This window comes from Cottoperca gobio, chromosome 7 (genome assembly GCF_900634415.1).
Source record: "Cottoperca gobio chromosome 7, fCotGob3.1, whole genome shotgun sequence".
In the NCBI taxonomy this organism is placed as follows: Eukaryota; Metazoa; Chordata; class Actinopteri; order Perciformes; family Bovichtidae; genus Cottoperca; species Cottoperca gobio.
In genome coordinates this window covers 21,028,242-21,056,071 of record NC_041361.1, presented here as the reverse complement: position 1 = coordinate 21,056,071, position 27,830 = coordinate 21,028,242, and the positions used below count along the sequence as shown (strand labels likewise).

At 41.8% G+C, this 27,830-nt stretch overlaps 1 protein-coding gene across 1 annotated transcript; it reads left to right on the top strand.

The window, feature by feature from the left end:
- Nucleotides 1-403: 403 nt before the first annotated feature.
- On the top strand, nt 404-27,829 carry snphb (syntaphilin b). Its single transcript, XM_029435017.1, has 6 exons — nt 404-556; nt 11,021-11,135; nt 18,030-18,209; nt 18,746-18,853; nt 19,689-19,838; nt 20,023-27,829. The coding sequence occupies exons 2-6, from the start codon at nt 11,086-11,088 to the stop codon at nt 22,007-22,009; spliced, it is 2,475 nt and encodes an 824-aa protein (XP_029290877.1). The 5' UTR covers nt 404-556; nt 11,021-11,085; the 3' UTR covers nt 22,010-27,829.
- The last annotated feature ends 1 nt before the right edge of the window (nt 27,830 follows it).

Genomic DNA, 27,830 nt, shown 5'->3' with positions numbered 1-27,830 from the left:
CACAGACGATGCATGAGAGACCCACAGAATGTTTGTTTTCTTTTTTATATTATATATAAAAAGGTACCCTACACTCAGAACATTCCCCTGGCTGCTCTGTCATATATAGCATATTTATTGTATATGGACATTTTATACTTAATGACATCAGAAATTAGAATTTTAGAACTCTTTTTTTTCATTTTGTGAGAGAGTTGTTCATGTCCACTAATACTTCTGGACTGTCTTAGACCATAGAATAACATGTTTGAATTTTGAAAATGGGCGTAGTTCCCCTTTAAAAAAGCATACCGACGTAACGTGACGCAGACAACTCCATCCATATGAACCACTCTTGTGCCCATCCTCACGCGGCAGCCATCCAGCGGACCTCCTGCATCCCCCTGGTCCAGCCCCCCTCTCCTCTCCTCCTCTCCTCCCCTTCTCCCTCGGGTGTGTGAGCCAGGATCACCGCTACATCCAGCGGAGCTCTTGGCAAAGAACCGCAGGGAAACAATGAAAACCGAGGCGATGGAAGCGCGACAGGACTAACCGCGCTAGGGGAAAGGGGGCACAGGTAAGCGAGGCCTGGACTTGTCATTGAAATCACCAGTGCTGCCGGCCGCGGCAGAGCTGTCATTTTGCAGAGGAGCGGACAGAGTGTGGTGGAAGTCGAGGAAATAGAATAGAATAGCGTGAATGTAGTTACCGTGCAGGAAATGTGTATAGCCTAGTGTTTATCTGAAGCCGTGTGTATTCCACAAGGCTCGAGCTATTCTCTGGTGTTTATTTTTGGTGCAGCTGATGGAGGGATGCTGCGCAGTGCGCTCCAGCAGATGTTTACGCGTCTTGTCATCCTGTGCGCCCATGTTTGAGCGTAACTCCCCAGGGAGGGCCTTTGGGCGTCAAATCCATGTTGTCCACCGGTGTCAGCGTCATCACAACATGTTAGACATTTAATCCTACTTTTTCTTGGTGAATAGATGCGTCCCTGACTGCCTCCCCTGGCTCTGCATGGAGAAACAGATGACTGTATCTTAAACCCAAAGTAAGTGACATCCATGTTTGCAGGCAGGGAAGTCGTGACAGGTTGTCTGGTGCTGCAGTTTGACCTTGCAGCATTTCCGTTTTTCAGGAACGCAGGTCCCACTTGACAGATAACAGAGGCACAGCTCTTTTGTGTATGGCTTTCAAATGTTGCCACTGAATTACTGCAATAACATCAGCGCTTTATCTAAGGAGCAGGAGGCTCTGTGGGGTTAGCTCAGTGCTCCTTGAATTTACTACCATTCCTCATCCACATCTTGAATATAGAAACCTATTCCTTAAGGTAAAAACACAGAAATGAATAGAGATAGTATAGGGTAGAGTGGTGGGCTTTATTATGACAGCTAATACTGACGATGGTCTTATAATATTCTTCTCCTGTACCCAAAAATGATCAAATATTGTCAGATTTAAAGCATTTTGATACAGAAAAGTGCACCACATCTAAGCAGGCACTCTTAAATGGACAGACGTTGACAGACAACAACAGACAGTTGCAGTTGATTTGAGTCTCTTTGTAATAATTCTGTGTGTCTTTGTTGTGGTTTTGAGTCACTTTGTGTTTGTTTTAACCTCTTTTGCACTGAGCCTCTCCAGTAATCCTTCTATAGCATATGAACCTTTCCTGTTTAATGAGCCCACATACAGTCCGTACAGTGTCTGAAACACAACATGCTCTGAATGCAGAGACAAAGCTCTGTTGTTTAATATCCTCGGGTTCAGGTCACTTTTGTCCTTTGCAGCATGGCCATCTTGTCACCAGCAGGCTCGTGAGCGTTCTCAGCCAATGGCAGCTCTCCTCCTGCTCACGTTCCACACAAGTGGCCGAATGAACGTCGCCATGGTGACTTGGCAATCGTTTTCGCAGCATGCTGTTTGCTCAATCTCAAATTCTGCCTTTTTTTCCCTCGTGCAATAACTCTTAACCACAAACAGAATATTTGATTGTGAGGACTGTAACGCCACAGCAGTCCTCTCACAGGACTATATGCAACAGTTTTAGTTCTTTACTTATGCTAAATGTCTCCAAGCAAGCATCCATCCGCTTCCTCTGTCTGAGCCATTGGTTGTAATGCTAATCACACCATTTAACTCTCTGGCTGCTCTTGCTGCAGGGGAGGAAGACAGGATTTCCATCTCAGTGTTTCTTACCGGCCTTTCTATGTGGAGTGTGAATGTTCTCCCCATGCCTGCTTGTGTTTCCTCTGGATGCTCCGGTATCCTCCCGCAGTCCAAAGACATTCAAGTTAATTATTGCATAGGTGTGAGTGTAAATGGCTGTCTGTCTGCCTGTGATTGACTGACAACCTGTTCAGGTTGCTCTGTTTTGGTCTCCGCCATCTCGTGAGAAACATCTGGCTCTTTAGCTTCTGTGTTGATCAGAATCAGTAGGTTTGTACATACGAGGAATTTGTCTTGATGGGCAAAAGGGCATAAGTCAAGAAATATAATATAAATTAGAAAATGTTTACAATAGAAAATATAAGAAAAATATATAAAATACATAAAAATATGTTTGTTTTTTAAAGTAGAAGGGGCTGTATAGTTTTGTGCAGGAATGTGCAAAGCATTGACAGGGAGATGTGCAAAAGTTCACAACGTACAGGTACAAAATGTGGGGAGATAGTGAAGACACAGAGCTGTGCTCCCCAGCTCGTGTCTCCATGTGTGTGTCTGTTTGGTGTGGAGCAGGTTTAGTGTACAGTCGCCTGCGGCTGCTGTAAAAGTTTACAGGGCTGAGAGGAACTGCAGTCGGGGGATGATTCTATGTGGGTTCATCTCTACCGGCAAATCCTTTCACATTCAAGTAGACATGCGATCCATAGTTAATGTAAAAATACTCTTATGTTACAGCAGCTTTAAGCTTTTCTCACATTTATCAATTTGTTTGTCCTATCATAAGAAGGATATAGTAGTACTTTTAGCAAGAGAAAAAGATTTTAAAAGATTTAGTGATTTCTTAGTCTGTCATTGCATCTTCATGCTGAATGGAGAGTGAAAGAGTTGAATGTGTGTAGTAGTCTTCAGTCCGCTCCCACATGGCATTACCGTGATTGTAAATATTGATTTCCTCTGTTTATCAATGATATTTGCTTTTGAGAAAAATAGTTCACACAGACTATTAGCATGATCACTTAAGCTGCAGCGCTCTGGCATGCTTTTAAGGCTCACTAATGACAAACCTATAGTGTAAGATATTTTGAGCGTTTGACCTGATTAAGCGCAAGAAGAAGAAGTTAAACTAACACCATGTATGCAGCCAAATGAGGGCTAAATCCTGTTCAAACCTTATGAGACTATGGTGTAAGAAATATAATCTGTGAAAGAAACCCTTTGCTAGGCTTAATGTCAAACAAATAAACAAAAACAAAAAAGACAAAAACCCTGATTAAAGTAAAGTTACATTTTTAGTCAAATGTGCTAAATCACATTCTCCTCTCCCATTTTGCATTCCCCCTCTGAGTTGGATGTTGTGTTGATCGATGGTCCAGTAAGAGCTGTGCTGTGGTTTTATTGCTGTGCTCTGTTGGATCTTAGCTAAGCTGGTCTGCATCCGCTGCAGCAGCAGGGTGACTCTGCAGGATCGGCTTCATCTGTCCACACTTTGACAACCAAAAGTCACTGTTTGTGCTCTTTACTGAACGTTATTTCCATCCTGCGTTTACTGAGCAGAGATATAATTGCGTGAGTATAAGCTTGACTCTTCTCCAGATTTGCCTTCTTATGACACTAATGCACTAGCAGCTTGAAGGCAAGATGCGTATTGTCTTGCTCTTGTGGTTTATGTTTTCCATTAGAAGTGTAGCCACTTTGCTTGCTTTAACAATTGCGCTGAAGGCTGTCTGAATGTCAGTGTCTACATATACCAGCATGCATTGCACATGCCTTTCGCAAAGAATCAGAGTGGCCCGGCGTGGGGAACGAGTGTGTTTATGTGCTTCAGTATTAGTTCTTTATGATGCTTACTGAAAGCCAGTTTTACTTTTTGAAACGTTGCGACTGAGTGGAAAACTATAGCTTTAATACAGTCGGCTCAAGCTGGCAGCTGTAACTGTCATCCTGGCATTTGGACAGTGCTTGAAAGCACCATGCAGGAAGTCCAATTCTCCACATTATGATGGCCTGTAACAATTTTGTAAGACTGGGCTCTACTTTCCTTTTGGCTGAACCAATTTGATGGTGAAACGTAACATAAAACATGTGCGTCGTGTTTGTGTTCTAAGTCTTCTCCTTGAGTTGTGGTCAGAATGGCTCAAGTGTGAACAACCGCATGTAACGCTACGATCTGAACACAGGAAGTAGGACACAATTGCACAAACCAGAGGCAGCTCGTGATATAGGTAAAAGTCTTTACTAGAAGCAAAAACAGGCACGGTACATGGATAGACAGTCAGCGTGGCAAACAAATCCGACAGGGAATAGGCAAGAGGAGAATCAGGTCACAGAAGCAGGGTCAGGTATTACCCGGAAGTCGACAAAGGGAAACCGGTAGTGATGGCAGTGGGATACTGAAGCTTCAATACGTGCTTCAAACCCTGAACTACAATTCCATAGAACCACTGCTTCGAAGCTTGCTTCAAATCACTTGACATATGGCGTGCGAAGCAGTAACTGCTTCATTGCCTGAATGAATCACCGGACTGGTTTGCGGTCCAATCAGGTGATTCGCTGGCACTGCCTCGTCTCGATTCTGACAGGTTGAGACAGTTTTTAATTTTAGCACCTCAACACTTTATAACCACGCATGTGTGGGTTGTTGTCGTAGTATGCGTTGTTGCTGTTGAGTTGTTTGTATTGCGTTTGTATTGGATCATTATGGAGCCAGCCAACTAGCGAAACAATTTGTATGCACGCCAGCATCATCTGTTCCTTGTGAGCAAGTAAGAAAAACAAATCTACATCCCAAATTTTCATTCCCTGCCCCAGTGGCTGCAGCTCGTAGAGCAGGCATCTCTCATTCAAAGGCTTCCCGCAGCGGCCCGGTGTTCGAATCGGACCCGTGGCCATTTGCTGCTTGTGATTCCCCTTCTCTCTATCCAATCTTAAACTTAAGGCATAAAAAGGCCCAAAAAGAATTCCCAGCACTCTCTTCTCAATAACTCATCAATCTTTATTTTTAAATAGAACATGATATTCAGTCGTAGATGTGTGCATCAAAGAATTTTCAAGGCAAAGATACTTTAAATCCACTGCAGCCTTGCACTTCGCCAGGAGAGGTCACTGTACCTGAAGCTTTGAGTAATGAACCCATTTCCAAAACAATTGGCTGAAGTAGTTCAGTGCTTCACAAAAGCTTCATTTGGGCGGGGTAACGAGACACAGGTGGAGACACTAATGAACAGATTGGGAACACCTGGAGCAGGAAGTAGACAAAACTGGAACAGGTAATTAACTAAATAAAACAGGATGTACAAACAAAACTTAAACATTTAACAGACAGCAGGTACCCTTACACCGCAGATGGATACAATCAAACTGGCACCCCCTGGCATTTTATTTTATTTAAGATCATTACAAATATGCTATGTTTTAGAGGGAGCAAGTAGTCACAGTGAGAAAAACTAAATCACGCATAGAAATTGAAAGTTTGATCAAGATGCACAGATAAATATTTTATTATTGCATTGAATTGTGAGTGACTAAAACCATTATGTGAGGGAAAAGGAGGCATCTGATGAAACACTTCAGAGTTGGTAAAAGATCCTTGATCATATACAAGAGCTGAGTCTGTGGTCACTACCTCAAACACTAAGAAGCCTGTGAGTCACTTTATACTGTCATGGCTTAATTTAACGCTTAAATAGAGCCGTTGTTCATGTGATCGGTAACACCTGTGCTGTATGTTTGTTATCTCCGCCAAAGGAGAGGTTGTGGTTTTGGCTCGGTTATCAAGCTTATCTGTCAGCAGAATTACGGGGAAATTACTGACCCGATGTACGTGAAATTTGATGGAAGGGTGAAGAATGGGTCAAGGAATAACCCATTCAATTTTGGAGAGGATCCGAATCACGAAGCGGAAAAACAAATTATGTTTCACTTTCTTTAACATTGCGAGATTGGCATTTGCGCTGCATTCAAGTGGTGTCGAAATAATCTGAAAAATGTTTTATAGAATGTACATGAATGCCCCATTAAATCAGAACAAGAACTTGGTTGATATCAACGTGTTGTTTATACGTTCTGAGCAATAAAATACGACACATTGTCCATGTTGTTTCCGCATTACGACTTGCTCATGAACACACCGCCGAAGTCGGAGGAATCAATTTACCAACTCGGGAAATGTCGAAACGTTCCAAATATTCAAGGTACACCCGAAAGCATTGTTGGTTTTGGCAGAGGTCTGCGCTCTCAGAGGGCCATTATAGTTTCATCTTAAAAATCATCAGCTGATGATTATTTCTTACCCCAAGAGAGGAAGACATTGAGAGGAAATTAAGATATATGACACATAAGTGGTTTGATGTGTTTTATAATTTTTCTTAAAAACAACAAGCATTTTTCAACCACAGAGCATCAAATACAGTAGATGCAGCTTCTATCTGTAATTTACTGAGCTCTGTGTTCATTATGAAACACAGGAGTCCCACGTGGCTTACTGTGGACTCCAGGGACCGAACCGGGCAACATCTAACAAACAAACACCGGCTCCAAAGCTTTTTCCATTTGTTTTCATGATTTGCTTTCATGATTGGTTTTCATAATTTCATCTAAACTGCTCACACACCAAATATTATTTTATCAAAGTAAACAAGATCTTTTATGACAGAAAATGTCAGTTTTACAATTAAACTTTTCACCTCATGCACAACTGTAAGCATTTATAACACAGCAGTACCATGTACCATGAAGCATGCTACTAGAAGCTGCTGCAGCATATCTAGAGAACGAGTCATTATCAACATCATGTAGTCAGATAGAGACCCTTTGCCTTGGAGAGATGCAGCGCTGCATTCAGCCCACAGATGTATTATTTAAATCATATGAAAGCTTCTCATGTGACTCATTTGAGAAACATGTAGAAAAAGAGAAATATACTTTCATCAAAACTTTCCGAAGAAAGCTGACTGGAGAATTATAGCTGAAATACAATGCACTTTGTTAAACTAAAACAAGTTTACCTTAATATAACATATTACCTCACAGCTGATTAGGTTTGACATGTAAAAGTATAACTTTAGAGCGACATGTGAGAAATGTCTCCTGGCATTTCTGTCACGTGAAATGTAAACAATGAATGGTGACATAAATGGTCAGCAAGTTACACAATGACAAGTCGCCATGACTCAGCACAATTTGAACCTTTGCATGAATCAGCATGAACACAAACAGAGGCAGAGATAATATACACGGTCAAATTCACAAAGAATGGATTGCCATCTCAAGGTCTGATAAGGTAATGCACTAATAATATTACAGCGCAATCACACGTACAAAGGTCACCCTTTGCAGGTTCTTTGAGCATAGTTTCTGTTCTGTCATATTTGTGCAGGTTTAGCTGCTGCAAAAGCTACACAATCAGGTAAAGTGTTGGGAATGACTTTGGGCTTTGAATGAGCAGCTCTCAGAACACAAACACACACATTTATACACACTCTCCTGGATTAACAGCAGTGACTCAGTGTAGCAGACCCCGGGGCTGCTTAACAGTCTCTGAACCTCTGTTTACCAGCTTTTTGCCTGTTTGTCAGACAGGAATGCAATATCAAGGAGGCTCTTGAGCATATCTGGTGTGAGTCACACTTTCCCACACATAGAAACCCACCCCCTCCCTTCTCCACCCTGCCCAACATATGGGGTGCACGTCGTGAGTTGCATTACCTCTGCAGTCTGCTCTGTGAGGATGAGGAGGGAAGCTGTGTGTCTCTGCAATAAACTCTCTCCTCACGCAAGTTATAGCCGGTATTTGTGCTCTCCAGTCAACTCTAACTCAGTACATGTTATATGGACCTTAGTGCAAAAACACACACGTGCACTCCAACTGTGCAGAACAGTTTTAGATTTACAGAGATTAGTCAAGGTCACATCATTATAGATAGCAATGACACTCTGTCTTTCATAAGAGAAACCACAAACTGCAGACTCAGTGTATGTGTGTGTGTGTGTGTGTGTGTGTGTGTGTGTGTGTGTGTGTGTGTGTGTGTGTGTGTGTGTGTGTAAAATCCTGTGTGTGTCCAGATTAAATGGTGCTGTCCATCCTCTATCTAACATCCCTTCATCTACTCCTCCTGCCTCTCTCCTCTCTCTCCGCTTCACAAGGTCCCTGACACGTGCCGCATCCTCCTTTCATCTCATTGGCTTTCCCCTCACCTCTCCTTCTCTTCCCCACCTTCTCCCTCAAACCCTCTTTCTCCCTCCTCTCACCCCTATCTCTCTTTTCTCTACCTCTGTGTGTCCTTCTCGTCAGCACAGAGGCCGCTCGCGTGTCTGCCTCTCTCAGGCTGTGTGTGGTTGGGGATGGTGTTACATAACAGGCCTAACTTAATAAATCCTGTATGATGTGCTGTGATGTGGTTTCATCTGTGGGGACAGCAGCCAGAGCTGGAGGACACACTGCCTTCCCAGGCCAACGTCACACTGTATACAATTGTATAATCACAATTCATGAGAGAAAATCCAATATTTATTTTTCTTACAAAATGTTTATTCATACTAATTTCAATTTATACACAGTCAGGACTATTCACGGTTCAGCAAATACACATAAAACAAATATGAGTCATGGCATCATGTGCATCCCATATAAAAGAAAAATAAAGAATACCGTAAAAGAAACATGCTAGTTTTGGCCAAATTGGCCAAAAAGTAATTACAGGCGTTAATGGCAAGTATGTCTGTATGAATCCCTTCCCAGTAAATACTAAATCCAATATTATGATAACAATGTTACACATTAGACAATAAATATATTTTCCAATGGCATTTGTACATTTAATCTAGTATAGACATGACCGTGATTTTATTCTATCTTTGTTTGCATGTGCACACATTACTACAGTATACTGCAAGAAGGGTATTTGTTTCTTAATCGTTCAGTGTGAACTGTTGAAGCCTTCAACATGGATTATTTCTAATGCATTTTCATCACAAGTATGCATTAATATGATACTTCGGCACAAAAGCGTCAAATACATAGAGAGTCAATAAATGAATCAGGGCCTTGTGGATGACAGTGCAGAACTTTGATCATCTCTCTGTATAGCAGCGATCCAATACAAATAGTTTGCCTCTTGACTAAACTTTAATGCAAAGTAAAAAAAGTTTATCGTTTAGTTTCGCAGGGACAACGCACAATTAAAAGTAATTGCGCCAGAGTTAGCTAGAAGCTGCATCCTTGGAAGATAGACAAAAACAACCAGATAACAACAAATACACTAAATAAAGCAGCATAGTGTGCATTACATCTATAACAATGTAAATACATGGCTCATTTTAATCTGAATAAATACGACCTGCACCTGCCCTCAGGTGAGGACAGGCCCAGGCTGTTAGGGAAACACTCTGAAACTGTTTGACCAAAACATATTTGCACTTTCATTCAGCACAGAACCTTTATAACATTCTTATTAAGTACTAAAACAAACAATTTCATACGTTACATTTATTCTTAAACTAAATAAAATAATAAACAAACAAAACATAGACCTGTGTTTGTACTGCTCCTGGAAAACGTTTAGACAGAGACTGATGTGGACTGCAATAATAGTAAGGCAGCAGTTAACAATCATATACAGCGTGTCTTAATAATTTTACTGATGTATCTAAATGTTACAAATATGCGCATATAGAGTATCTCACTCAACATTAGATGCTGTTATGTTCATAACCTCAATGAGTGACAGAAATACGTAAAAACTCTTCTCAGAAAGAAAGAGAATAAGCCCATTTCTTTAAATGTTGAACTAATAACTATATTTACAGAAGCTTTTTTACATTTCTATCACACTAAATATCCTTTTTCGATTCTGAAAAACCCACATTTTATTAGGCACCCTCTCAATTTCCCTGGGACCCCCTCAAATGAACTCTGGGACTCAACAACAATATACAACTTTTTCCATGAGCATATAGTGGACCTGTAAACACACACACACACACACACACACACACAGTTCCTATCTGGGAACAGTGAGTTCTTTAGAAACCAATCAAAGCATTCAGGCTGTAAAAAACATGAAACGATACAACAGAGACATTAAAGTAGAGCTCAGAGATGGATGAAGTAGCAGGTAGCTTTATAGTATTAGAAGGATTTGAATGAATCGTTATTTAAGCAGAGAGATTAGAATATTAGGCTTTTTTTCCATTAATCCACCTGTCCTCATTCACTGACTGAAGTGGGGAGTTGTATTGAGTCAGTCATGGCTGGCACTGAGACAACACAGCATGTGGAGGTTTATAGCAGGAAGGTGACTTTGCATCTACACTCTACACAAACCTGCCACTCAAGAGCCCCGCTAAGTTGTGTGTGATATATTATTGATGTCAATAATCACTCTTCTCTTCCCCTCCATGTGCTTTTCCCTTCTATCTCATTCTCTCAACGTGCCTCTCTATCTCACATTCTGGCAGAATTTCACTCCCTGCATCCACACAGCCACCTGTGTGTCTGAGTACTCACAGAGGCAAATGGGAGCTTTCACATAAATGTCACAGACATAGACGAACTAAGCACAGCGATATCTGTCCTCACACACACAGATGAAAATGTAAGTTCCCTTTGCTCACTCTCCCACATGGAGGTGATTGGCTGCTGAACTGTCTTTGCCAGATAAGTGTCAGTTGGAGTCAGCATCGCCACGCTGGATGCTGAGCCATCCGGAGTGGAACGCAGAGGGAGTCAGCATAACTTATGTGTGTGTGTGTGTGTGTGTGTGTGTGTGTGTGTGTGTGTGTGTGTGTGTGTGTGTGTGTGTGTGTGTGTGTGTGTGTGAGTGTGAGTGTGTGTGTGTGTGTGTGGTCACTCACTGCTCATGTCTGTGTTTCCCGCCAGGCTGAAAAACAGAGAGACAAAGTGAGGACAGAAGAAGCTAAAGGTTTCTCAAGAGTCCTGGCCCCATGTCTGCCCCTGCTCCAGCCAATCGGAGGTCTGCGTTGGGCTCTCGCCGGTAGGTAGCCAATGTGAACATGTTACCTGATTTCTTTTATGTCAGTGTTTGGGTGTTAAGTAACACAAAGAAGTATCCCTAGGGAGGGAAAGTTGAACCTCCATCATGACATATTGCAGTGTGAGCGGCCGATGTCCTGCGATTATCAAGTGTCGCAAAGAAAATCAGCAACGTTTCCTTCCTCCATTAATCCGGTTTACTACAGCGGTATGAACCAAAAATAAACAGGTTTTGCTATGATTATATAACAATAAACGGATCAAAAGGATGCTCAGATAAATACACCCATATGTCGATTTGTTAAGAGTCTGAATTCATGCTTTGTCAGTTTCATCCGCAAGACGACAAGCAAACAACTTTTCAGATTGGAATTTGGCTTGATGTGGGCTATGCTCTGCTAACATTCATCACTCAGAATAACGTCATCAAAATTAGGCAGGAATACGGCAGTGACTTTATTGTTTCTACGCATACATTTATACAGATAGATTTGTGTCCAGTCTCTGTACAAATATGAGGTATTAGCGTAGAGCTCTGGGTGTCAGTGACATCAGGAGAATTGTCTTTGCATTGACTTTGTATGTAATCAGGACGCGCAAAAAATGTGCTCGCATTCGCCGTGAACACACCATTATGCACTTTGGTCCTACTTTTGGGACAAAAGTAAAACCATTTTATCAAGTTTTTTTACTTCGGAAATGACTCCTATCTGTGCTGATATATGGTGTCACCGTTTTGTGACAAATACAGTTTTGGCAAAGAAATATATAACTTTTGTGACTGACCTTGTGCAGGATGCAAAAGTGAACACATTTTCTCCGCATTTAAAGGGTTCTTCCAAAATGTAATGAAAATGAAAATGTAGTTTTGCGCAGTGATGATTTGGGTCTTTAACAACCAAGAAAACAGCTTTAATGAATCAAAACTTTGACAGATTCATTCTATTTCCACTATTTTACTTCAGCTTTGGAGATCAGCTATTAGTCTTTTATAAGAATACACATTGAGTTACCAGGTTGTGAGAAATCTCTGCCCTCTTTTTACCTTTTTAGTTCATCTGGTAGACTGCTCCAATGGATAGTCTGACCTCTGACCTTCCTGAAAAGTTCTGCAGGGCAACAACAACAAGTTAAATAGCATTACTAACTGTTATTTAGTAAACAATAAACAGTTTAATAACAATATTAAACAACTTACTTCGTCCTTCTGATTAAAGCATTATTATTGTTTTACATTAACACAATAATAATTTACAAACTTCTGTAAAAAGTGGCATATTAGAAAGTGTTACCCTCAACAACAAGCTCTCTCTTTCTCCCTCTCTATTGCTGTCACGTATTTGTCACGCAGCAATTTGTTTCTTGACTTTTTTTCATTTAGTTCTAATGATCCTGAGGAGCTGTGGTATTACTGACGAGGGGATGGATTTAGATGCAGGCAGCCACCTCCTACACACTGACCAGTGAACAGCTGGTTCTGAGTTCAGTTTATTGATTATATTGATGTATTTTCTCCTACAGCTACTGTTTTTATGGGGCCTGTGTACTGAACACAGGTTAAAGGATAAGGCTGTGTTATTGAGGTTTCATTGGGGAGCAGTGATGACTTTATGCACATCTATTAAGCCTCAGACTAAATGTTCCCTCTTTGCAGTGTAAATGCTGCAATAATGTTGTATGCAGATCGTATGTTTTATACCTAATGTATACACATATGATCTTTACCGCATTGTTTCAGCTTCAATAATATGGAGAGTCTATTTGGCATTGATATTAGCTGGTCATCTGAAGAATCACCATAAGTATAGATCAATACTGCATATTGCCAAAAATCCACTTATACTAATTGTGTGCCAATTGATTTGAGAGTGTTTTAGTCAGAAGTCTCATCCAGATGTTGCGAGCCATATATTTGTGTGTGGGTCACAGACCTCCTAAACTGAAGCCAAGAAGTCTGGTCAGTGCCTGCTGTGGTTTTATTGGTGTGGTAAAATACAGAGGCTTAAATCTGTAGGTGTGGTGTCCTCCTCTCTCTCGTCTCTTTTCCTCAGATTCAACCCTCTGAAGGTATTGCAGCCCAAACGCCGCTTGCAGCAAATACTGGCGTCCTCGCCCGTCCCGGTGCCCAAGCCGGCGTCAGGGTTGGGGACAGCTGCACAAGCGGCAACGGCGCCGGTGGCTATTCCTGTGCCCGCGCTCCCTGCGTGAGACTCACTTCAGTTACAGTCTCAGAGAGCATGCTCCGTAGTTGTAGCACTGGCATGCATTGTAGCCCCTAAAACAAGACCAAGCACACAGGCAACATTTCGCTACCTGTCTCACTTTGACACGGTGACACTGAGATCCCAACTGGAGCTCTCAGTGTTCATATTCAGCTTTGAAGTTGAGTTGGCAAACAGCACAGACTTGTATGCGTAGTTGTTCACCTCCGACAAGGCAAACCAGACATCTTTTCTGCCTTTACTTTCTTTATTACCAACCCCATTAGCACTGGCTATTCTAATTTCTAGGTAAATTTGAACACTATAATTGGAGAATTTCTCACACCATTTGGTCAATTTTCAAGTAATTTGTTGTACATGAAGTTGTGTTTAGAGGCTACATGCACGATAGAGTTAGCGCCACCATTGTGCTGTGGTAGCAAACTGTGATCAAAAGTGATCACTGGTTCACCATAGACACTCAATCAACAGCACCATGTTTACTACGAACACTAACCAGTACGGCAGCAGAGAGTTGGTGAAACACTTGCCTTAAATGAGGAATTTAGGAATAAACCACAGCGTAAAGGAATATTTCTGGATTCCACCCACCCTCACTAACCAACACCTAACTCCTGGGCAACACTTGGATCCCACAGCCTCACCACAACTATCTCCACCAGACTGTCACCCACCACCCACAATCCAGACACTGGTTTCCATCCCAGCAGATGGATAAGATAGACTGTCAGACCTGAAACACTGTTGTACTGTGTATTCAGCACTGCTTCAGCTGCTTCCTTCTGCCTGTTTCTGTTTCTGTTCTGTCTTGGCTTTTGTCATATATTGATCTTCAAAGAACTACCGAGTCAATATCTGGCCCCCTCCCTTATTGTATCACACAGGACACGTTTACTCAGCACAACTCTTGCTAGAAGCTTGGGGTAGCCCAAAGAAATGTACATGTTTTCACAAAGAAGTGAAAATTACAAACCATTGTGTTAGTGTGCAGCCAATGTTGTGTTATATTGAACAGCTGCAGTGAATTATTAAACAGGCCTGGTTTGCCCATTTGATTATGCTTCCAGAAGGTTGTTGTTGCTGTAACATCCTCATACGACCTCCGACATGAAGTGACTCTGGGAACTGCCAGTTGTTAAAAAAAACGTCCCATTAGACCTAAAGCCCAATTGTCCCGACAGAAAACAACTGCCCATTGCCTGCAACAAACAGAAGGACAGGGCTAATTATTATGCACAATGACACAATGACCTGCCCTACTCTGCCTTTGATTGGCCAGGACTCGCTGCCTTTGTTGGTTTGGTTGGGTTGGGTAGGTTTAGGCATGAGGAGTGAGATTGGTTAGGGTGAGGCTAAGAATATCAGGGTAAGCCAATCAGAGGCAGAGTATAGCGGGTCATTCCTTCACCATCATTCTGCATAATGAATAGCCATGTGCTTCTGTTTGTTGCAGGGAGAGTTTGTAATTTCGGAGCAACAGGTCTTTTAGAACAATGGCATTTATTTTAGGGGTAATGGACTGTCGGACAAATGGGCTTTCGTTCCAATGGGAAATATTTTGAGATTATTGGGTTTCGGCGTTATGGGCTGTTGGAACAATGGCATGGCATGGAACTTTGCTGAACCGTGGCTAAATGCTAAAACAAAATGTAAAAGTGCCGCATGTAGAGAAAAGTTATGAGGTCAAAAAATCTCACTACTGTCCTTTTTACAGCAATATCTAGCTAAAGTTTGGTAGCATCATACACTACTGGTCATACCGGACCATGTGAGGCTGTAGCAGCAATAACCCTAAAAGTATTGAATTGAGCAACAGTACACTTATTGCTTGTAATTATAACCATTTGTAAGAGGACCATTACATTATTTTGTCTTTCAAAAGGTGCATAGTCTCAGTTGAAGTTAAAGAATTCAGAACATTTTGTTGAGTGGTGAAGATTTTCCAGCAGGTCGCAGTTACAGACATTGAGTTGGGTGCAACACTGTGTCTATGTTTTAGATTTCAGTGCGGTGGTGTGGAGTTATCGGGTCCTGTGTGAAAATCCCTAATGGCTGCTCCATATGGTCCCGCTTGTCCCTTCCTGCCTCTGTGGAGGCCAGTGATTGGGCAACAATCATGTTCTTTAAAGTAACAGGTCATCACAACATTTGCTATGTGTCATACAATATCACTGATTATAACACATTTACAAGTATTGTTATAAGCAAGGAATGTCTTGACAGAAGTTGCCCATCACAGACCCTTCCTTTTCCTGGCTACCACTGATGTAACTGTAATGTGATTCTGAACAACTTTATTTTCTTTAGCAGGAAGAACAACGGTTAAATTGGAAAATGTGTGTTTTTCAACATTATTATTTAGATGATATATGTGGTTTTTACATTATCTCGAAGGTGATTTTACCATCATATTCCCCAGCAACTTTTTGTTTGTCTGTATCTGTCCGCGGTGACGTCCTGGATTCTCCAGAAGGCAACCTTACTTTGGAGTGACTGAGGCTAGCCGTTGCCCCCTGTTCCCAGTGGCTTAATCTGACACCATTTTGTCAATTGTCAATCCAGATATTAACAAGCAAATATAACTTGTCCTGTCATGCTCCGGCAATCTTTTGGGTTGTATTAGATGTGTAAAATATTGAATTTGAGTTTGATTATGTCTTTGATGTCTACCCAAGGTTCAAAGCAGATCTGCTGAGTGTGGAAAAGTGTGTGGGAAAGCTTATTTGGAGTGAAATGTTTTGGAATCAATATGTTATTTAAAAAAAAGGAATAGTATACTATTCCTTTAACATTTAATTACAAATGTCATAGTACAGTATGCCATAAGAATGTCATAAATTAATTATAAAGAAATCACAAAAAAGTCATAAAATAGTAGTATGGAATTGCATTAAAAAAGTAATAAAAACATCAAAGTATAATATGCCATTAAAATGCAATAATAATGTCTTTAAAAAATGTCATAATATAGTATGTTATTAAAATGTCCATTAAAAGAATCACAAAAAATCCATAAGAAAGTCTGAGCATAATACACTATATGAACATAAGTATTGGGCCACCTACACATTACACCTACAGGAGCTTTTTATCCCATTCCAAATTCATAGGCATTAATATGAAGTTGGTCCCCCCTTTGCAGCTATAACAGCTTACACTCTTCTGGGAAAGCTTTCTACAAGATTGTGGAGCGTGTCTGTCGGAATGTTTGCCCATTCATCTAGAAGAGCATTAGTGAGGTCAGACACTGACAATGGACGAGAGGGCCTGGCTCGCAATCTCTGTTGTAGTTCATCCCAAAGGTTTTCAATGGGGTTGAGGTCAGAGCTCTGTGCAGGCCAGTCAAGTTCTTCCGCACCAAACTCATCACACCATGCCTTTATGGACCTTGCTTTGTGCACTGGGGCACAGTCATGCTGGAACAGAGAAGGTTCTTCCCCAAACTGTTTCCACAAACTTGCAAGCATTTCTCCAAAATGACTTGGTAAGATGAAGCATTAAGATTTCCCTTCACTGGAACTAAGGGGCCTAGGCCAACCCCAGAAAAACAACCCCATAGCATTATCCCTCCTCCACCAAACTTTACAGTTGGCACAATGCAGTCAGGCAGGTAACGTTCTCCTGGTATTCACCAAACCCAGACTGGTCCTTCAGACTGCCAGATAGAGAAGCGTGATTCATCACTCCACAGAACACGTTTCCACTGCTCCAGAGTCCAGTGGCGCCGTGCTTTACACCATGATGTAAGGCTTGCATGCAGCTGCTCGGCCATGGAAACCCATGCGATGTTTGTAAAAGCAGACTGCATGGCTAGGTGCTTGATTTTATACACCTATGGCATTGGGACTGAATGAAACACCTGAATTCAATGATGATTAAGAGTGGCCCAATACTTTTGTCCATATAGTGTATGTCATTAAAAAATGTATGCTTTAAAAACGTAAAAATTTAGTCATACAAGATGTAATTGTATAGTTGTCACGATCTTGTTGTACTTCCTGTTTTATTTTGAAATGTTCACTCCCCCTTGTGTCATGTCCTGTTTTACTTCATGTCCTTGTGTTTTTCCCTCCCTCTGTGATTGTGTCCATTCACCCTGCCCTTGTCTCTTTGCCTTTCTCCTCCAGCTGTGTTTTGTTTCTTTGATTAGTGTCTGTGTGTATATATCCCTGTCTGTCCCAGTGTTCCTTGTCGGTTCGTCATCCAAACAATGTTATTGTACAGTAAGCAATAAAAAAGTAATGGTACAGATTGCTATAAAAGGTCATGAGGCTCTTATGAATAAATGCTAATGCTGTTGCTGCTGCTTTGCTGCTTCTCTAGTCATTAGAATCTCAGAACATTTCATCTCTTGTAAATAGTTTCAGAATCTAGAGTTTGTGTTCTTTGCCAGGCCTTTCATAGCTTTACATAGATGTTATACGGAAGCCAAAGAGAGCAGCCTAAACGATTAAAGCAGAACTATCTGTCTTTCCTTTTGCAAAGCTTTTAGAGTGCTACCTCTTGGGCCCTGTCAGTGTTTGAGTGCTTGTTGATATTTAGCATCTGCGTTAGTATCTCAGGCTCTGAATTAATTAGGTGAATCCTAATTTGTTGCATGCACATTGTGTCAGTCTTATGTGGTCCTCTGCTGTGCGCTTTGATTTAACACCCTGCTGTCTTTGCCTGGTCAGGTTTGACTACTGCAGGTTCATAGAGCTAGACTACGTCCCTATGGAGACAGACTATATGGTCTCAATGCGCCCCACAAAAGGCTATGCATCGACTAAGTCGCCGACTAAAGGATACGCTTCCACCAAGTCTCCAGATCGCCACAGCCGTTCAACAAACTCTCCCGCGACCCCTCGCTCTCGGTCTGTTCTGAATCCCTCTTCTCTACTTACCATCAGTGTTGACTTCTGAAGCATGGGAATTATGAGATGCTACACTGCTGTGAATGCTTCTCTTTGTTTGTTCTCTTTTCTTTTGTTCATATTCTTTAGTGAAAGCTATCCTCACTTTATTTATTTTGAGGAATGCTTCTTGCTGTTATATCATTTAGTGTCTAATTTCTTTGGAATTTTGTTTTTCATTTTTGCAGAGCACATCCCCTTTTTAAAGAAACTGCTGCATCACTGTTAGTGCCCAAATGAGTGTGTGTCCTTGTTTCTATGGCAGAATTGTTGTCTGCAGTGACTTTGGTCTCTAAATGTGTAATGTGTCTGTGTATATTTGTGCATTTTGGTGTTGTTTTGGCATGTTAGTGGACCTGGATTGAAGTTTGTGACATTTGTGTCTTTTTATATTTGTGGTTTGGTACGATGGTTTTGCTCAACAGCACACATAATTCACATCGTTGTTTAAAATGTGGTTTCATGGTGTTAACATGTTTCTTCTTTCATTGGAGCAGGCGGACACTGGCGGCGCCCAGTAATAGAGATCCCCATGGCAACATCTCCCTCAGCAGCAGCAGCAACTCAGGCTCTTGTAAAGGCAGCGACTGCAGCCCCACCAAAGGGTAAGACATCAAAAAGTGCATGGCCTGTTCAGTAATGCTCTTGTCTAATGTACTGCCTAGAACGATTGGTTGCACTCATATTAAACCAAAGTTACAAATAGAAACTGAAAACTTTGCGCAACATACTCACCTCCGTGAAAATATTGATATTCTTGCAACATGTATTTCTATTTCCCTGCTGTTTTATTTGCATGATAATCCGACTGAACTACCAATTAATGTTCACTTCATTCTCTAAACTAGTGTAGTGCCTGTTCAAGATGTGCTCTTGCCGCTGCTTCTTGGGTTTCAAAGTGAGTCAGTGCACGCGCTTACGGTAGCAACGCTACAGCCAACAGATCATGAGTGCAAAAGCTCCCGTGATGGTCCCTTGATGTCCTCGATAAAGTAAAAGCCTCATCAAATGAGTTTGCCCCAGGTTTGATGAAGGCTTTGGAGGAAAGTCAAAGTTCAGACTGGCCGACACACAGAGACGTCTTCATTTAAAGTACCGCAATGCTATGGATAAATGTGTAACTCGTTTAACACATTTCTATCACCTTTAACAAAATGTCGGACAGGTGCTCTATTTTGTGAAAGAAAAAATACATAGCGTTACATGGACGTGGCCGCATTGTTGTGTGGATTTTGAAGCGCTTCTATGTGCACTTTTACGGCTTAGCGCAGGCGCTAACCAAAGTCCAGCCAGCCACACAGTTGACCTCTATTCCAAACTGTGGCCACCAAAGGGTGGGAAAACCGACAGGGTCCTATAGAGCTAGTGGTCGCAGCTAATAAATCAAACATGTGACTGAAGGGAACTCAGAAATGCACCTTTCTTATGCTTGTGTTCTAGTCGTCATCAGAAGTACATGTTATGTACGGACAACCATGGTATCCGGCCCCCTCCACCAGAGCAGTACCTCACACCGCTGCAGCAGAAAGAGGTGTGTATCCGACACCTGCGGTCCAGGCTAAAAGAAACCATCAACACTCTACAAGACAGGTGAGATACTGAGAAAGAGATTTTCAATATTGCCCAGAAAGTCAGTTCTTATATTGTCTGACTTGTTCTTAGGATTTTCCTTATTTACCAGGTTCTAACTCTAACCCTCAGCCTAATATTTGTATCTTCATTATTATCTTGTTATTTTTTCTCCCTTTTCTCTTCTCGATTTTCACCCTCATAGGGATACAGAGATAGATGAGCTGAGGGGCCAGCTTTACAGGATGCAGGAGGACTGGGTTGAAGAGGAATGTCACCGTGTGGAGGCTCAGCTGGCCCTGAAGGATGCGCGTCAGGAGATCCAGCAGCTCAAACAGGCCGTGGACACTGTTCGCGACAGGCTCAGTGATGCTGGGGGGCTCAGCGGGGACATAGGGGTCCAGAAGTACTTTCAGGACATCAACACTCAGAACCACAAGCTTGAGAACCTTTTGCTCAGCATGGAGCTGGCCCAGGCTGGATTAGCCAAGGAGGGGGAAGCCATACCAGGCTGTCGGACCCGTGTTGGAGGTTCGGCACCAGCATCGGTATCAGGGGAAAGTCCAGGGGGAATACCCAAACCGGCAGTAGGAGGAAGGGGGTCTTGCTCCTGCGACTGTTCCCCAGCCCATTCTCTGACCCGGAGCTCCACCTACACTAAACTGAGTGATCAGGCGCTTGCAGACCGGATCGGCAATGGCCCGGACTTTCCTCTATCAGGTGATGGCACACAGGACAACGGCTTTGTGTGCTGTGTGGAGAGCAGCATCCCCAGCCGGGCAGACCTGCTGCTGGAAGCCGCATTCCTCTCTGAAGAAACAGCATCTTTACTCAACTCCTACGCACAGACCTTTTCCCAATCTCTTCCCCATTCTCTGCCCAACTCCCTTCCCAGCTCCCTGCCCAGCTCTCTGCCTCACACTTTCTCTCATACCTTACCTCGCTCTTTCCCTCACAATTTGTCCCACTCTGTGCCCCACACTATGCCACACTCCTCTACCTGTGAGAAGCTGTGCACAGGTGAGCGTCTTGCACCCCTTCGTTGTGGCCTGGGTGGAGTGGGCTGTAGGAACCATCCCTGCCTATCCCACCACCACCTCTACCTGCACTCCCTGCGGGAGACAGGCATTCAGACTGAAAGCTGCCCCATCCCTACAATGGCAGGTTACCCCTCTGATCTGGATACCATAGCGGAGCAACGCACTTTCCGCTCCCAGGCCTGTAGCCCCACCTCCACCTGGATGTCTGATGAAGGGGATGAGGAGCTGGACTCCATCACCACCACAACTTCAGTAACCACAGCAACGCTCATGAGTACGGCCACAGAGCCAATCCCGGTCACCAAAACACCGCTGGTCCCTTCCTTACCACGGTCTGCTACTGTCGCGTGTTCCATGGAAAGTCCTCTGTCTACAAAGGAAGAGGGAGTGGAGGAAGAGGAAAAGCAGGAGAAAGAGAACAGAGAGAATGAAGCTGTCACAATGGGGCAGCAGGAGGAAACAACAGTGATCAGATTGGCACAAAAAATCGGCTTAGTGAGAGGGAATGAGGTCATAGTTCAAGGTGCAGTGGACGAGGCAGCACCAGGAAAACTGTGCAATTTAAAAGCAGGAATGCAGGGGGAGCTTGAGTTTCAAGGATGCTGTGAAGAAAGCCTGTCAGGAGGGGCAACACTGGAAAACCTCAGAATGGAAGACAGGCAACAAGAGGTTGGTCTATCAGTAGGGTCAATGCAGGTAGAGACAGCAGAGCTGAGTCCAAGTTGCCAAGGATTATCACCAGACGTAGAACAGCCTCACACCTCACAGCCAAGGAAATCAACTTCCCATGAGGAGATTGCTGGTGTCACTGTAGTGGAGTTGAATGATAAAGATGATGTTGAAGATGAAACTAAAGAACAAGGCGCCACAGGGGGCACCACAGCGGATGAGGGAGATTCATCGGACTCTGGGACAATTGAGAAAAGCTACTGGAGTCGTCACTTCCTAGTTGATCTGCTGGCAGTGGCCATTCCTGTAGTGCCAACAGTGGCATGGCTCTGCCGTGGCCCAGTCCGTGGTGAACAGCCCATGTATCATATAGGGTCGCTGCTGCGAGGCTGTTGCACTGTGGCACTGCACTCGCTGCGCAGGGGAGGTGGGTTGAGGCACTACCCTGCAGGCGGGGGAGACATGGGCGGATCACAGATATAAGAGGAGAATCTGCTCACAACCTCTGTGGTCCTTAACTACGACCTCTCCCATGTAGGTCTGGGTCCTTAGCTTGTTGGAAGATACCTGTGAGGAGAGGAAGAGAAATATCTTCCTGTCCTGCACTGCATTCCTCATCAAGGTTAATAGCTGAGGGGAACATCAGGGACAGGAAATGTGCATTTATGACTAAGATCTCTGACTGATAAAGTCTGTTGTGTTTGGTCCTGCTCCTTATTGTCTCTCACCCACTGGTCCTTGCTGTTGCTACCAAGATGTCTGCTAACACTACTGACTTGTGCAAAACTGAATGAGCTGATTGAAATGAATGATCTATGCTTGATTGTTTAACGCTGATTGTTTTCTTTTTAAATGCAGGGAAATGTTACAAGTCTTTCAAACTACCAGGCTGTCTCAATTCTGACCTGTTCTAATGATACTGTATATGTATAAGAGTGTGTCTATGTGTAAACCAACGGTCTCGTTGTCGGCAGTGGATGAGCATCCTAATTCAAACTTGACACGTGACCTTTGACTGCAGACAGTTTTCCTTGAGTCCTTGACATCTTCAAATATGAAAACATGGAGTTATCTAGTATCAAGAAACAACAATATAGACACAGAACTAAGGTTGGTTTTAAGGGTAGAACACACCGAAACACAGCAAGTCTACTTGTTGTTTCAGACACAGGTGAGACATGAAATACGATCCAGGAAATCCGGTTTGAGTAACAGATCCATGAGTTTGTGTTTTCTTGCGGTTTGAGCACCAAGACAGTGAAAAGGTGCTTGTCCCATAACTATTAATTTAGATCATTTTTTACATGTTGTGGTCTTGACTGAGACGGTGCTGTGATAGAAATAAAACTGAACTTTGCTGCAGATCAGACAGGATAAAAACTGATTGACTTCAATCACAGTGGATATAGAATAATTGCCTTAGCAGTCAGTAGATAAAAAACTCCTACATTAACATCTATTTCTCCTTTCTTTGAAGTTGCCTTTGAAATAGAAGCTGCTCTTTCATTTCCCTCAACCCCAGCACTGCCCATTTTCACAATTCTAAACAAAACAGTCAAAATCTCATTACAAAGGTCAGGTCTTGTGAGGGATTTGTCGCCAGGTGGCTGTGTTCGGTGTGTTTCTACCCTGAGAGTACAGAAATCCAAAAAAGCTGATTCAGATTCAAAAGCTCAAAACTCAATGAATCCACAAACTTAGTCCCCAGGTAATTATTCTGCAAATCTACAGATTTATTGAGCTGAGCAGAAAATGCCACTTATTTCATGACTGTAAGCAAATCTCATAATGTGTTTCCTTTTCATCTTATGCATGCACAGCATCCCTCTGGGTTTGACTGTGCAGCTACATCTTTTCTGCTCCTTCTCTGTTTCTCTCAATCATTAAATGTTCAATGTGTAAGATATGCCAGAATTTAAACTTAAAACATTAAAACAATGAACTAACATTATCAAAAGAATGTGTAGAGGTAAGAGTGCGGACGAAGATGTCTATGTATTGTGTTGCAGAGATATCTACTGATAGTTCCGGCCCTTAATGTCTAAGCTGAATAGTGAGCCACTACAGCGCTAGTCTGCCTCAGTACAGAGGGAGAAGAAGTACAGCTGTCTAACTCAGGGCTTGATCTTACATCCATGATCCCTGCACGTTTTGATTGTTTGAACTAAATCCAAAGTGTCAGAAATGAGAAAAGTACTCGCATCCTCGCCTCGTCCCCACCACTGCTAGGAGGCATGTGGTGACAAACATGTGACAAACTACTATAACTGAAATATAAACAGGTTAACATATTCTAGTGGTGGTTTTGATTATTGATGAATTTAGATTTAATGGTCCCAGTAGTAGAGGTGAAATACTGCCCCCTGTTGCTTTGGAGCAGGTGGCTCGGAACTACACGTTGCACCTTTAAAGGAATAGTGCAAAATTGGAAAAGTGAAAAATGCTTATTTGCTTTCTTGCTGCGGGTTAGATGAGGAGTTCAATGCCACTCTCATGTTTGTGTGCTAAAGGTGAAGCTACAACGCGCATGTGGTTAGATAAGCTTAGCATAAAGATTTGAAGCAGAGGGAAACAGCTCGCATAGCTCTGTCCTATCTACCTAGCAGCATCTCTAAAGCTCACTTATTGAAATAAATCGCGTTTATTTAATCCGAAACCAAACCAAAATGTAAACTTCAAGTTGTGGTTTTATAGGGAGTTACGTGCTGGAGCGCCTCACAGCCATGTTGTTTGTGTTGTTTTCCTTTTGCATATCTTCATATGAGAGAGAGAGAGAGAGAGAGAGAGAGAGAGAGAGAGAGAGAGAGAGAGAGAGAGAGAGAGAGAGAGAGAGTAGGAACATGGAAATTATGTTTTAACGTGGATTTATTTGCTGTCCTCAGTCGTTGGTTCTCAGCTGAACTAATAACTTACTGAAAATAATTCACTTGAATTTTGCTTTAATTTCACATAACACACAAAGGAATTCTATTCAATTCATCAAATCTAATAGACAAGTCATATAATGATTGGACACTTGTTTGTAGATACTCACTGTCTCAGTTTGACACTTTGTAGATCTGAATGAAGTGAGTTGTGCTTTGTCTGTGCTCTGTGCTGTATATTTCTGCTAACTTGATGCTCTCGTGGTGTAGTTTAACTGTCACTCTCGTAAGTGTGTATTTCAAGTCCGCTGTACAAGAGTTAGTCAGTCACTGCAAATTTTTCAACTTTGTTTAATAGATTATTCTGCAAAGCATTTCTAGACATGGAGTTCATGTTAGACAATACTCAAAATGTCATTTTAAAAGATATGGGGGTTGTAATCGCATTTAGGATCAGGGTGTTTCCTTTGTGTGTTTTTCGAGACATTGGTGGAACTTTCTTCTGTTTGCTGATCTTGTGCAGACGTTTAACTTCATGTGTAATAAGAGCAAATAAGCAGCCTGCAACTGTAAAATCAAAATGTGTCTGTTTGTCAAAGACTCACCCTGATACAACCAGCAAAAATAGCCTGACACCAACTGAATTGCTTAGTTCTTCTGTGAGAAAATAAGCAGCATGAATCTTTTCTTCTTTATTTTTTACTATTTGGTTGACATATTTTGCACTATTGTTCACTTTATGAATTTTAAGCAATTACTTGAAGTTTGAGATTGTATGTGTATCCAAAGTGTTGTATGTCCACTGAGTTCTAACTGATTGTTCTGTTGGTCTGCAGTTTTAGTTTAACATATGATAATGTTTAAGGCAAAAATAACACAGGTGAAGTGTAGCTAAGATAATGCAGACATTTCATGTCGTTAAATAATAATATTACAATACATGCCATTATTTCTGTGAATACTAGAAAGCAGTTGCGATTTGATCTCAGCTTTCGACCACAATATGTGTCTACAGGCCGTACGAAATAATGCTGTTGTAAAAACACACTGGTAAAGAACGAGCAGTGTTTATCTGACCTGGTCAAATGATGTAATTAACAGACGTCAGTGACAATCATGACAACCCTTGTCTGTGTTTGGTTTTCACTTCATTGATTGGAAGGATTCACAAAAGCAGCGGCCATCATCAATGCATTGAGATCCATGAAAAGATCGGAGGAATGCCTCAGAGACACAAAGGACTGCCTCGTCTGCACTTTGCCACATTTGCTTGTCCATAACCTCAAGATCACTCTCATTATTATGAGTTTTTTTTTTGTTCCTATCTCCTGACTGTATGAGCCTCTTGGCTAAAGTGGATAAGGAGTCTACAACTATTTCATGTTTTGCAAAAAGCCATATAATCCTGTGAGAGAACAGTTAGCACTTTGAGTTTTGTTTACGCAAATGAAAAGTGCGCTTATAAATAAAATGTATTATTATTATTATAGTTGAGAGAATGTGGGAGGCGGCCTCCTCCTCTCCATATTGATGTTTTGTGAAACAAAATCTCTAATGATGAAAGTCATGTGAATGATAACTATTGTATATCAGCATTGATAATTTGGTAATTTTGCTGTATCAAAAGGTTCAGTTTCAGGAATTCAGGCTTGTCGTTGGGTGCAGAAATCATCTCAACCCCCTTAAATTACCTCTATGCACAACGGTCTACACTTTAGCTGCTTATGTGGTAATATGTGTGTCTGATGAGTTTTTTAAACTGTAGTGCATTGTTATTATTGTATTACGGAGCCCTCAAAGAGGATTTTAATTTAATTTATTTTAAAATCTTGTGTGCTGTGGATCTTGTGCACACGACACATTTACCTGAGGTGTTAAAGCGTAAAAATACAGCATGTTACCATGACCAAACTCTACGTGTTAAAACACATTTTAATGTCGTCTAAACGCAAAATCTCTAAGACGTTATTTGCTCAACGGACCTTCCTTTTCAGTTTACCCAGAGCCTGAGTGGTCGTGTCAAACTTGCTTCGTAGAACACCCCTCTGGTCCACACGAGTTATGAACCTTATGTATCGCATACATACAAAATACACAAGTTATTATTCAATACTTTGTGCACACAAGTAACTGTCTCGTCAAATTAGGTCTTTTCTCGTTCCCACAAGACATATACCTGGTGCACACAGGTTATTGTCTTGTCTGCAGAAGATATTATGTTTTGTTATTAAGATAATACCTTTTGCACCCAAGTGATAAATTGTGCATGCAAGAAAACAATGAAAATATTAATATATGTACTTTTGTTGTGCACACAAGATTTAAAATATATATATATTTTCCAGGGCCTCTGTATTCAACAGTGTTTTGTCATTTGCTTTAATACTTTTAACGTATGCTGGTGTTTTCTGTATTACACCTTTATGTCTGCATGTACTTGTCCTAATAGGATCTGGTGAACATAATTACATAATTACATCCTTGGAGCCTGTGTGTCCCCTACATTTACCTATTCCATGGGTAACAAACATTACAGCCTGCAGTGTCCTTGTTCGGGATTCTAACCCTCGTTATAAATGCTTCAGTTACAGAAGAGGCGTGAGATTCTTCAGGGTCTGATTGATTTATTAATTAAAGGTTTAATCTGACTTTCCTCTGATCAATCTTTACCATGCAGCACTTTATCATTAACCCATTCTAAGATTATTGCAATGCCAAGGAGGCTATTAACCCAAGTGTTCGACGCCGTCTCTGCAAGAATGCTGTTGTTCCTGTTTTCTATTTCTGTCCCATAATACACCTGAACTGCCTCCTGTAGTGTTGGTTGTGCCAGTGTACAGTATGAGTGGAGCGGGGTGACTGAGTGATTATATACTACGTATATCCTTAAACACATAAGATGCTGAATATTTCTTGGGGGAGACAGGAGGTGGGGTGTGTTTGGCTTTTGTTTGGTCAATATTTGAAGGTGTATTGTCATTTTATGCTTCATTCCTTGTCTGATTGTCTGAGTATGTGTTCCATAGCCTATGTAATGATATTTAATGTATGCAGAGGTTATACCAAGTCCTTTAACATACTACCATTGAAGGCATTCAATGCCTTGTATAGGAATTTAGCTGACATCATTGATATTTACAGATAACGTAATGTAAATTAACTATTTTAATGGCAATAGTAGTGTGTACAGCTAAATACATCAATGGGCGACTCATCCATTCACACTCCCACCACACTGTATACAGAAAGAACTAAAGCCCGAATATTAAACAGCATGGAGGAAACTTTTCTGTTGTCTTCATCTGTGTGTTTGTCTCAATCTCGTTTCTCTGAATGTTTTTCTTCATTATTATTGTGAGCTGGAATTATCTGCTGAACTTTCCCCAACCTCACTGATTCTAAAGAAGTTAGTGTGAAAATAAATGCAGGACAAACACCAC